Consider the following 12,206-nt stretch of genomic DNA (forward strand, 5'->3'; position numbering starts at 1 on the left):
TTTCCCAAAGCAAAAACATGTTCTTTAATTTTACATAACGGTAAAGTTGTATGATTGAAAAGCCAAATCTAGACCATAGAGTTCCCTCAGCTTTCGTTTATAATTACTAAGATATGGAAGTCATAGGCACATTGTGTTAGTAACAATTATAAAAATGAAATCATTTTTCGGTTCTCAACGAAAAGGAATAAAACAAAACTTTAGGGACTTAGACAGAGCACAGAGGCCACTTGTATCAGTTGATTTACTGCTACAAAGAAAACAACATTGCCATGACAAATCCCCCACTCAGTTTGCAAAAGCCCGCCTACTTGCCAGCTTCCATCACATGGTTCACCAAATTGCCTCAAGAACCATATGTCCAAACACACCCAGAAAAACTGGTACAATCTATTTTGCTAAGGGGAATGCTAGAACTTGGCCACAGTTAAACAACCAGACTTGATCTGCTGCCCGTTGGTCATTCTCCTTTACCGACGTTATTGCTGGCAGATTTCTTTTCCCTTACAGCTCGCCTCTTCTCTTCCCTGCAGGAGTTCGAAAAAGATCGAGGTTAGTTCAGAACAAAAAAGGACAAGAAAGAACTGTAGTTATTTATACAAATTAAGTTCTACTTGTTGGATGTTAACCCTAAGAAATGTAGTTGAGCCTTCGTCATTCTTAATTTACAAGCTAGTTTGTTTTAATGAAATGCCAAAATGCAATTTTTACTCTGGATGGCAAGATAAAGGTCAAACATCATGAATGATACGCATTTTACCTGGCTTTTGCTATCTCCTCCCTGGGGGGAAACTTCAATTTAGGGAATTTTGCTTTGTTTTCTTGTTTTTGTTCCAAGGGAGTTTTTCCTTTCAGATGAGAGAAAAAGGAAGGGAAATTCTTTTCCTTCCTCCTTTTCCCACTAGATTCCTTCTTTTGGTCCGTAATACCTGGCGATTTTAACTTCCCACTTTCAGCAACGCCTTCTTTCAAAACCTTATTTTTAATTTTAGTGTCATCTTCTGTCAAATGCTCTTGATCATCTTTCTCATCATTCTCTTCAATGCTGTCTTCAGTCATGCTATGGCCTCGCTCTACAGTTTCATCCAGTTCAGAATGTGCTGTAGTTGGCTTTAAATTGCTCATCTTTTTCAGCTGCAAACATTGAATAATCAAATAACTAGCCAGGCTGAATCAAAAGGATTCATAACCCATACCATTCAGTATTTTACCCATTATTTTCACCATTATATCCAATTCCAAGCGTTTTTTAGAGGTAATCTGAAAAATTAGGGAAGACAAATAAGCAACAGATCTTTACCTTTGCCACAAAAAAACCATCCATATTGTGAACATGAGGGTAAAATCGCCTCGTCTTTTCTAATGATGGATGAAACCTCTGTTCCCTAAACCGAACAAACCTGATAGATAAGGAAACATCATTAATACCGAAATCTAAAACTCTTGCCCCAGCAAATGAACCACACAAACGGAGATCTTTACCCTGGACACCCAAAGTCAAGTCCACATGGCACAAGTTTAACATTTCTCTTCTTGAGTGCATAGTCAATAACTGCTTCATTCTGCAAGACATAAGTTAGTAAGTATAAAATAAACTGGAAATACAACTAAGGGTGCAAGTTTAACATTTCTATTCTTGGGCGCATAGTCAATAACTGCTTCATTCTGCAACTAGAAATACAACTAAGGGTGCAATAAACAAACCTCCGCAACCATAATGGAGCACGTGGAGTACACAATATATCCCCCAGATTTCGAGTTGGCATCCACCATGTCAATTGCTGCAAGTATCAGTTGCTACAGAAAAAAATTACAAAGTTCAAAGGCTATTTAGATGATAAATAAATATAGTAAAGTCGAAACCAGAGAACTCAAATAAACCTCAAAATGATTAAAAATACCAGCAAAAAGAACAATCTACCTTCTGAAGATGAGCACATTTATGTATTTCATCAGAGCTTTTAGACGTTTTAACAGATTCATCTTTAGATATAACCTGCAACCAAGACTCATTAGGTTTCATCAAACAATCACGAAAAATAGAAGCCAACAAAGCCAAGTAAATGGTTACACATTCACCCCAGTTGCTTACCCCAGTCCCACTGCAAGGAGCATCTAACAGAACTCTGTCAACTGCGTTAACACCCAGAACCTTAGGGAGCTGAAATAAAAATCAACAGACGGGAAAGGAAAGATGTAAAAATTGAGAGAACATTCCATAAAATAAAACAGAATAATCCTCAGAAAGAGTCATAAAAAACAATACAGGATAAAGATATTGAAATCACTCAAACAAGGCATAAGTTGAAAACATGATGAGCATGTAATAAAAATCTAATACAACTACTTTGCAGCAGTGATAATGTCCAATGAAACAAACATTTGGTGTCATGGCTTAGTAAATTCCAACGCATACTTCAGTGTTTAGACTTTCTATAGTATTAAAAGAAATCATAAGAATACAATCAAACAATGCATATATTGAAAACATACAAGCGTGTAATAACAATCTAACATTATCACTGGTGTCAACTTTGAACCAGTGATAATGTCATATGAAACAATTTGCATGAGTGACAAATATGACTTGGGGATGCATGATTCTAAACCTTTCCATTAAGATAAAAAGTATTTTCCAGTGCCATCCATCTTGTTAACAGTGTTGTCACATTAGGAGTGATGGGTTAGTAAAGCCGAACACATTTCAAAACTTCAATGACTAGACTTTCAAGCGAAATTTGAAAAAAAACACGAGAAAAAACTAACCTCCTTGCCATCATAGTTACTAACTACTGTGTTTGTCACCCCCATACGGTGCAAATTAGCAGTGAGTGACTTAAGCCTTGGCTCCTTCATTTCATTTGCAAAAATTATTCCTGAAAGAATTGCATAAGAACAATTAAAAAAGACTGGAACAATATATGTTGCTTCTACATGTTCTAAAAAAAAAAAAAACCAAATCACAAATCACAAATCTCAGTATGAGGTACATGGCACCAACATCTTAAACTTAAGATTCGCGCATCTTTTTCTTCTTTTCTTTTCTGTTTAAACAATATCATTATGTACTTTTTAGCAAAGAGAAGATGCTGGATCATGCATTCGTAACTTGAAAGAATCTATGGGGGATAAAAGACACATGGTCAAAATGGTTAACAGAAATTATGTTCACATAAAAATTAACTTATCGGAGATAATGTGATGGAAAAAAAAACCAGAGTGTGATATATTGGCATGAAATGGTTCAAAAGAAACTAAAAAGCATGTCCAATGTTAAGCAAAGCCTTGACGCCTCATGCAGACACACATGGAAAAATACACACACCACACCTCATAAACTCACATGCAAGCATCAGCACAGATACTTGGAACAAGGTCCATAATAACTTTAAGTAACCAAGCTCCCATTGATGTAACTTAAGTAAAAGTAAAATCTAGGATACCAAAAATGATTACAATATATTAATATTGAAAATATAAATGGATGCAGGAAAAAAGAGAGCATAACTTAACACAATTCTTTTTACAACAGCAAAACTTAAAGCCATTGAATGAATCAGATCACATACCGCTATTTTTCATAAGAGCGGCAATATAGGTTGTTTTACCACCAGGGGCAGCCCTGCAAAAGGATAAAAGAGTTATCAGAATGGAGAATACAACAGTGGTAGTAGTTGGGATATAATTGTATCCTTGTAGAGGTATTTTGGTACAAGTCCAGGCACAATAAAACCAATCTGTTCTTGTTACATGACAGGGAAAGCAAGTATGAAGATGCCAAGCATACATTGCTCTGAAGAGGGAAAATTAACAAGTATTCTGGATCCTGAGGAAATTTAAAACTTCAAGCATGAACACAATCTATTCATTCTCCCTATCATACACAGCCTGCATGAGCAAGGTTATATGACTTAAATTAAGACAAGATAACCCATTTTAACAGAACCAGGTTTCATCTATTTAGTCAACGTTCTAGAAAAAAACATTTTTTTTTAATTTTAAGCATAAATAGTAGGCATATGCTTTTTTCAGTTTTGGCACATCAAATTTGTAATTACAGCAGGAAGAACTTCAAAACAGATCACAGAAGCTTACACAACCGGGCAAATTATTTTTGACATACAACATAATGTTCTTAAGGAAAACTGAAAATTTAAATCTATGTTTGGTAATATGATGAAATATTGCAAGCAGGAACATACAAAAATCAAAGTCAAAACAAAAGGAAGAAATACTTACGCCATATCAACAATTCGTTCCTTTTCTTGAGGAGCAAGGGCCATGACAGGCAAAAAGGAGCTTGCACTTTGGAGCTGAGAACACAAATTAACACTAAGTAAATCACTCAAAAGGATGAAAATTGAAATGAAGCACCACAGAATAATGTTAACTAGTAAAGCATCTACCATGTAATAACCAGCCATATATTCAGGAGTGGCACCAACTGGCACTTGCGATTCATACACAACCAGTCCAACCTGCAATCACAATATAAGTATTCCTAGGGATCTTGATAATAAAATAGAAGATGAAAAAGATATAGACAAGAAAAATACACAGATAAGAGAGTCCTTACTTTCGACCACTTGCTTAAGGGATCTAGGTTTACTCCTCTGTTTATTAAAACATCTGCCAAATCCCTCCTTCGTGTCTAAGCACAATGGAAAAGAGTAATTTAAAAATATGCAAACTTCTAAGGGGAAAAGATAAAAAACAAGTTACGGGTCACAATGTTGATAAGTTAAAATATTATGTCACCTTTAGCGTATTAGTTCGGAGACATATTGGTCTAGGCTTTTCAAAAGCTTCTATAAGTTCCACAAGTTCAACAACTGGAAACATCTAGAAACAGAATAAATACTAATGAGTTGCCAAAATCAAACAAACAGAGAAAATGAGAAAAAGAAAGATCATTACAGAAGTGACACACTAAACAAGACAATGTAAAGAAATATATGAATCACCTCTACTAATGCCCCGATTAAAAAGTTATTGTAGCCATAGTATGAAATTATATCCCTCTTAAGCTGCTCAACATAATCCTTCCTTGGTGCCCCATCTTGCCTCAAAGCCTTGAAGTTTGAGAGCACTCGAACAACTAAATATAAATATTAGCTTTAGATTGGAACAAAAAAAAAAAAAAAAAAAAAAAATTTTTTTAAATACAGAAACTGAAGGCATGCTTACCCTCTTTTATTCTCCTCTGGAGATTTGGAAGATCAGGAGGGCGATGTGCCTCTTCTTCTAGTTCCTATATCATTAAGAAAACAAGTGAATTTAAGCATGAAAATAAAATATTTCAACTGACAAATCAACATATTAACTAATATTCTAATAAGTTGTTGGCAAAAACATAATGTGGTCCAAAAAATACCTCTTTGGTTGGTAATCTGAACTCATCGGATTCTTCCTTAATGTTTAGCTGCATTTCAGCTCCAGCTTCTTCTTCTTCCCTTGCCCTCTCTTCATCAATAGCTCTTGATTTTGCCTCAATATCAGAATCATCCGAGTCGGAATCCAAATCAGAACCGGAATTGGACCCTGAACTTTTCTCTACAACAACATAATGACATAATGGTATATAATATACAATTACCAACGAACTAAAAGAACAAAAACTTTAAAAGCCCAATACCTTCATCATCACTTGCTTGGAGAGAATCATCATCACCAGCAAGGGGATCATCACCGAAAAGAATGTCAGAACCAGAACCAGATCCTTCCTCATCATCTTCATCAAACACTACATGTTCCTCTACCTCTTGTTCATCCGGGCTGTCAGAATGGTCGTAAAGGTCAGCTTGCTTTGGGGTTTTAGCAGTAAAAGACTCTTTCTTCTGCTTCTTTTTGGGCGAGGCCTTCTGTGCTTTCGCGCCCTTTCTCTTAGTAACCACAGACGGGGCCATTAAAGCTGTGGCAGAAAAGGCAAACTCCCAATGTAAGGTTCTCGCCTTGATATTAACAGATAAATAACTCAGAAGCAACCAAATAATCTCAATTTAAGCACATATGAGTGAAAATCGATTCAATGAACAAATATGCAAATAGTGGACTGGCTTCCGGGGTCGTGGTGGATGAGGGCTCGAAGAGCGGGTCGGTGATGACACAGCGACTTGTGCTCTAGGCTTGTAGCGGCGACGGCAGAGAGAAAGAGAGAGAGAGATAGAGATAGAGAGTTTGAAGAGGACTTACTGTATAAAGCTTTGGCAGCTGAGCTTCAATGGCGGGTGAGGGAGGCAGCTGAAAAAGAAGTGAAAACAAAAACGAAAAGAGAGGAGGGTTTTAGGTTAGACAGCACGAGGGGTTATGCGCATAATGGCCCATATACGTCCAATCCTGGCCGTTGCTTATTTCAACGGTCGGGATTAGATATGCAACAAAAGTGCAGTAAAACCCCCAAACCCCACAATAAACACACCAAAATGGGAAAGAGAAAAAACCGAGCCGACTTTGGTTAGTTGGACAGACCTAGGGATGGCAATGGGCCGATTAGGGCCGGGTATGGTAATACTATTCTCGTTCTCGCTCCCCATCTCCGCCTCTTTTCTTGTCTCCGTCTCTGGTTTTTCAATTTCGAGAAATCTCTGTCCCCGTACCCGTTGGGGGATTAAATCCCAAATCTAGCCCGACATACCTGAATTTTTTTATATAAAAAATAAAATAAACTATTCATATTACACTTCAATTTCACCTTAAATTAGGGGAGTTTTTCGGCCGTAACGGATCGGAAACCACTGTTCTGAATTCCGTTCCGAAGCTTTTCGGAATTACCTTTTAGTTCCGAGTCCAATTCCGAAATTTCGGAATGTACTAACTCTATTCCGATGCGAAATTTTCGGCATTATCGGAATTTTCGGAAGTTAATATTTTCCGAATTTTCGGATAATAGTTTCGGCATTTTCGGATAATAATTTTGGAAATCAAATTTTGAAATTTTCTTGTGAATCATGATTAAGCCAACCAAACAGGAAAAAAAATTCCAGAAGAATTCCAATGTTTACATTCAAATGACATAATGTTCAAATTTAAACTAGTCCACAATAAAAATAGAAAATGAAAACTACAAGTACAACATTTAACATAGATCCATAATACATACAAAATCAACTCATCACTAGAAATAAGCTAACATCATTTTTCGCAACACCATTGCTGAAATCACGAATACGCCAACCTGCAATTCCAAGGTTACAGCTAATTACTCACTCGTTTTGAGGATATATATAATCTGAACTGTTATGCAAAAGAGTTATGAACAGTCAGATGCTATGAACTGTTATGCATGCTTCGGTAGACAACATGGGTACATGAAGAGAAAAGTGGAAGGAACATAAGAGTGCTAGTTCTACTAAGAAAATGCCTATCCTTAAACCTTTGATTGTACATGAGTGATACAAGCTATATCTGCTACAGGATATGAAAAATGTCTATGGAATGGAAGGAATGGAAGTCAACAACAAAGAAATTAGCTGCGAGTCATGACCTAAAATCAAGAATATCAAAGCATATAGATCTCTTGGTGTAATTATTAACTAGAAGTATCATACATTCATGTGTGATGGGAAGTTCTATGATGTTAGTTAAAAAGGGGTAATGTTACAGTAATAGTATTTATTTGAACAAAAATCAACACTCACCTCTCTAAATTAAAAAGTACACCATCTCCAATTCCTTGAAATAATTTGTCAATAAAAGAAGCTGCAAAACAAAATATATACAATGTTCCATCATCAAACATGATAAAAGAAAGAAAACTATACTAAATGTATAGAATGTGAATGTTCCATCATCAAGCTCAACTAAATTTAGTTAGCCTAGATAAACAGAATGCTCTATCAGCAAGAACAATCACACATTATTAGAGCCACGACACTATTCCAGAACAATCAAACAAGAGCATATTATACTAGATAAGAATTGCACAGTACCAATACCCCAATATCATTCCAGAGGAATCCAAGAAAAAAAAAATCTACATATTTATACAAAACTAAACTAAAGAACTCCATACCTTCATATTCAGTTCCATTCATTGACGTGATAGATTTTCCAACTCTTGGCTTACAACTGCAACAAGCATAAAATCTATAAATAAATTAAAAAAAAAAAAAAGCAATTTAAGAGCTGTAAATAATTTAAAGACAGATGTTACATACCAATTTCAATTTCCTCAAGCTCTTCAAGTTGTTCTTCAACATTCTCACACTCTAGTTTGGAACATCTTAACCAATCTTGGGTACACACCAAAGTCTCGACGATATTTGGTGTTAAGGAACTTCGAAATGGGTCAAGAACTCTTCCAGTTGTACTAAAAGCAGATTCTGAAGCAACAGATGTCACTGGAATTGATAAAACATCTCGTGCCATTATCGCAAGTGCATGGTAGGTTGCATACTTCCCTTTCCACCAAACCAATACATCAAAGTTTGGAGATTCATCCTCAATTCCATCACTCAAGTATTTGTCCAGATCATTATTAGCATCTGCATGCTCCTTTCTTTTCAATTTACTCCTAAACATCTCCTTCTTGGATCGATTCCCACCTTGATTAGCCACAACACTCTCTGAATTTGCAGATTGATCATCTAAAGATGTAGCTTCCGACTTATAATGAAGATAAAGACGTGACATCATACTTTTGAATCTTTCAACCCAATCCTCAACTTTTTTATCTTTTTCATCTCACTTAGAAGAATATCACTATCCAAGTAACTTCTATACCAAAACGTCACATAATCCAATTTATATCTAGGGTCTAGCACAATAGAAGCAATCAAAATTGGATTCAAAGCATCAATGTTACAATATTTTTCAAATTTTTCATTCATTTTCTTAGCCATGGAACTAAGAAAAACATCATTGCTGCCCATTTGTTGCAAGAGCATATCCTTGGTTTGTGTCACCTCATCAAAGTAAGTGTTAGAGGTGATGTAATGAGAACCAGATATACGCTTTGTTAGAAGATAAAAATCTTCCAAAAACGTATGCAAACTTCGCAATTTTCTCCAATCATCTTCATTTATGGGACCCCCCTCATGACAGCCACTTCCACCTTTTTTTTTCTTCAAACCCAGCTCACTTCCATCTTCTTTATTTTTTTTCAGTTCACATTCACTTCTATAGAATGGATCATGCTCCAAAAGCCTATCAAATACTTTCTCAAACTCCATTGCTGCATTTATCATCAAATATGTTGAATTCCATCTTGTTTTAACATCTAAACACACAACCTTCTTGCAAGTTACACTCTCCTCCAAAGCACATTTTTTAAACATTTGCAAACGTGATGAACTACTCCTCACATACTTAACACTTCGACGAAGACGCTTGATGGTTGTCTTCACCTCTTCAATTCCATCCCTCACAACCCAATTGATGACATGTGCAAAACACCTTACATGAAAGAACTGTCCACCTAATAACATCATATTTCTCTTGTTAACATCACACATGTATCATTATTCTTCGCATTATCAAGGGTGATTGTCATAACCTTTTCTATTCCCCACTCTAAGAGACTATAGCCTTTGCAATAACCTCTCCTTTGTGTGGATGTGAAAGAATGTTATATAAACTTTATAAATAATGTGGATGTGGATGTGAATATACTTGATAAAAAATAATGTTATATAAACTTTATCTTGGATACTACTACATACTTACTATTAGGGTTCAATCCCAATGTGTTTCTATCGCCATTTTTTAATTTTCATAATCATGATTCATGCATGAACAAGAGTTTGATACCAATTTGTATTTGATACAACATGTCAATGTCCTACCTTTTTTAAGGGTAAGTTACCTATTGATGTACCTAACTTTTTTGGTACCCCCTATTGTTTATGTTCACATTATTAAGAAAATAGTACTACATTAGCACCTTGGCAATTGATTATAAAGAAAATAAGTTTATAATTAAATGCATGACCTCATACCCCAATGAGTCCTATTCAAGAAATTGAGTTAGAATTAAAAGAAAAAAAAAAATCAATACACTACGTAATTTAGATCAATTCAAAATTGGTTGCATTACAAATTTTTTTTTTCCTTTTACTAATATTTTTAAATGTACTTAAATTTTTTTCATTATGTATGTATAATGTATATATAATGTTCGCCAATAATATCAAAGAAAACTTGTGTCTTTGGTTGGTTGTGACAGAACTATGGACAAATTAAAAATTGTGGGAATGCATTAAATGTTTTGCATATAAATTAAATATATTGATTGTTGTCTAAACTTTTGTAGGATTAATTCAAAATATTTCGGAATAAATCGAAATTTCTCGATCGGAATGTTTTTCAAATATTCAGAATTTTTAAAATCGGAATATATTAGGAATATATCGGAATGAGTTCGGAACATTTTGGAATATTTCGGATCGGAAATTTCGGAAATTTCGGAAGTTCCATGTACATTCCGAATCCGATCCAATTTTTTTCGGAAATTTCGAATTTCGGCATTTACGGAATTCGGATTTGTCGGAGCCGGATTTTTTTGGAAATATTCGGACCGGAATCGGTCGGAATCGGATTTTCCAATCCAACTTGCACCCCTACCTTAAACTATCATTCAACACAATTAAAATCATTTGAACTATAAAATTTCACTCAACTACTCAAAATCATATCAATTCAATTTGACAAAACTAATAAAATCATATAATAATAAAAAGGCTTAATTACACTAATGCCCCCTGAAACTTCGGTCAAATCCCACTTTATCCCCCAAAACTCAAAATGGGCCATTTTCATCCTTTGACTGAGGTTTGGTGACCCACTTTGCCTCCTACCGTCAACTCCATCCAAAATTTTGTTAAATCTGATGACGTGACATAGGTTTTATGGTAATTTCATCAAATTTTATTAAAAATTTTATACAACTACTTCTCTCTTCTCTCTCTCTCCCTCTTTCTTTCACTGTACCCCCTTCCCCACCAACCCACTTAGCAAGAAAAAGAAACATTCATGTAGCTTTTCTTTTCTTAATTTAAGAATTTACATATCTGTTTTTGTTCATATTCTTTATTATTATTATTATTACATTAAGAATGTACATTTCTTCTATTCTAATCCTTGAATTCAATATATTCATCATCTCAATCAAACAGCTTAAGAAGGAAAGACAGAGTGTGCTGAGAAAATTTGATCTATGTTTACTTGTTATGTGTTATATTTGCTATGATATGCAAAGATACAGAGCAAACAATATGCAAATAAAGAGAATATGAACGTGAAAAATGATGGCAAAGAAAGAGAACACCCATGGTGGGAAACTCCAGAAAAAACTTCCCATCAATCTGATAACTTCCATAACTCTCTTAATAGTTTTCTCTTTTCCCATCCTCTCTGTATTATAATCTATCCCAAGAACTCTCAGAGAATAATATTGTGGTTTAGTTTCTTAATCAATCATAATTTTAGGGCATAAATCAAACCCCAATAATCAACCTTAGAAATCAAACCCAGGAAAAAAAAAAAATCAAACTACCCTCCCCATCCTCCTCCTCTCCTCTTCCGATATCCAGCAACTCGTCGTATAACAGTCATATGTCCATCCAGTGACGGACCTAGAAATCTTATCTCATGGGGCCATAGTGTAAAAGTTCAAAAAAAATAATTTAAGATTAAAATAACATTGAAAATGAAACTATAGTACATTCATTCATAATTCATGTCAAAAACAACATTACACACTACAATTGTCCACGACGAGGTTCCATGTTTTGAAAACGTAGCATTATAGCTTCATTTTCAATACAATAAAAAACATCCTTCTCAACGTAAACAAGCAAGCTATCACTCAACCATTGATCTTCCATTTTGTTCCGAAGTGGATCCTTGATAATATTCATGACGGAAAATGACCTGTCGACTTAGTTACAACCGATAAAACTAAAGCCAATATAATAAGCAAATACACATAATTGAATGCTCGATGCATCCTTATCTCCACCATTGTTTTTGCAAGATCACCAATCCCTTGCAATTTAGAGAAATCACTACTCTAACGCACATAATGAATATAAAATTCAAGTTGATCTTCAAGTGACAAAAGATCCTCATCCGAAAAGTCTTGAGGATAAAATTGAGCAAGAGGAAGTAGCTTTTGTTTATTAAAAGCTACAAATGAATCAATCAAACTCAAACATGCCAAACAAATAAGCAATTCAGTATTTACCTCATTAAAACGATCATCTAACTCC

General features: G+C 34.9%; 2 protein-coding genes across 3 annotated transcripts in view; both read right to left on the reverse strand.

The window, feature by feature from the left end:
* Positions 1-81: 81 nt before the first annotated feature.
* Positions 82-6,284, reverse strand: LOC117638230 (25S rRNA (cytosine-C(5))-methyltransferase nop2-like). 2 transcript variants are annotated; one of them, XM_034373361.1, is made up of 18 exons: positions 6,193-6,284; positions 5,636-5,911; positions 5,375-5,553; positions 5,188-5,251; positions 4,965-5,098; positions 4,759-4,842; positions 4,577-4,651; positions 4,407-4,478; positions 4,240-4,313; positions 3,570-3,622; positions 2,767-2,876; positions 2,093-2,161; positions 1,922-1,996; positions 1,705-1,797; positions 1,483-1,562; positions 1,301-1,400; positions 761-1,134; positions 82-527 (listed from the first exon to the last, which is right to left on the reverse strand). In XM_034373361.1, the coding sequence occupies exons 2-18, from the start codon at positions 5,904-5,906 to the stop codon at positions 461-463; spliced, it is 1,974 nt and encodes a 657-aa protein (XP_034229252.1). In that variant the 5' UTR covers positions 5,907-5,911; positions 6,193-6,284; the 3' UTR covers positions 82-460. The 2 variants fall into 2 exon arrangements, with proteins under 2 accessions (XP_034229252.1, XP_034229253.1); XM_034373362.1 differs by lacking the exons at positions 4,577-4,651; positions 4,759-4,842 and having other exon boundaries at positions 6,193-6,273.
* A 5,723-nt stretch (positions 6,285-12,007) lies between these two features.
* LOC117636986 (zinc finger MYM-type protein 1-like) overlaps positions 12,008-12,206 on the reverse strand; it is a 2,547-nt gene continuing 2,348 nt past the window's right edge. Inside the window, exon 4 of the mRNA XM_034371712.1 lies at positions 12,008-12,123. Within this exon, the coding sequence (XP_034227603.1) occupies positions 12,008-12,123 (116 nt within the window). The remainder of the gene's footprint in view (positions 12,124-12,206) is intronic.

The sequence above is a fragment of the Prunus dulcis genome, chromosome 8 (assembly GCF_902201215.1).
Source record: "Prunus dulcis chromosome 8, ALMONDv2, whole genome shotgun sequence".
In the NCBI taxonomy this organism is placed as follows: Eukaryota; Viridiplantae; Streptophyta; class Magnoliopsida; order Rosales; family Rosaceae; genus Prunus; species Prunus dulcis.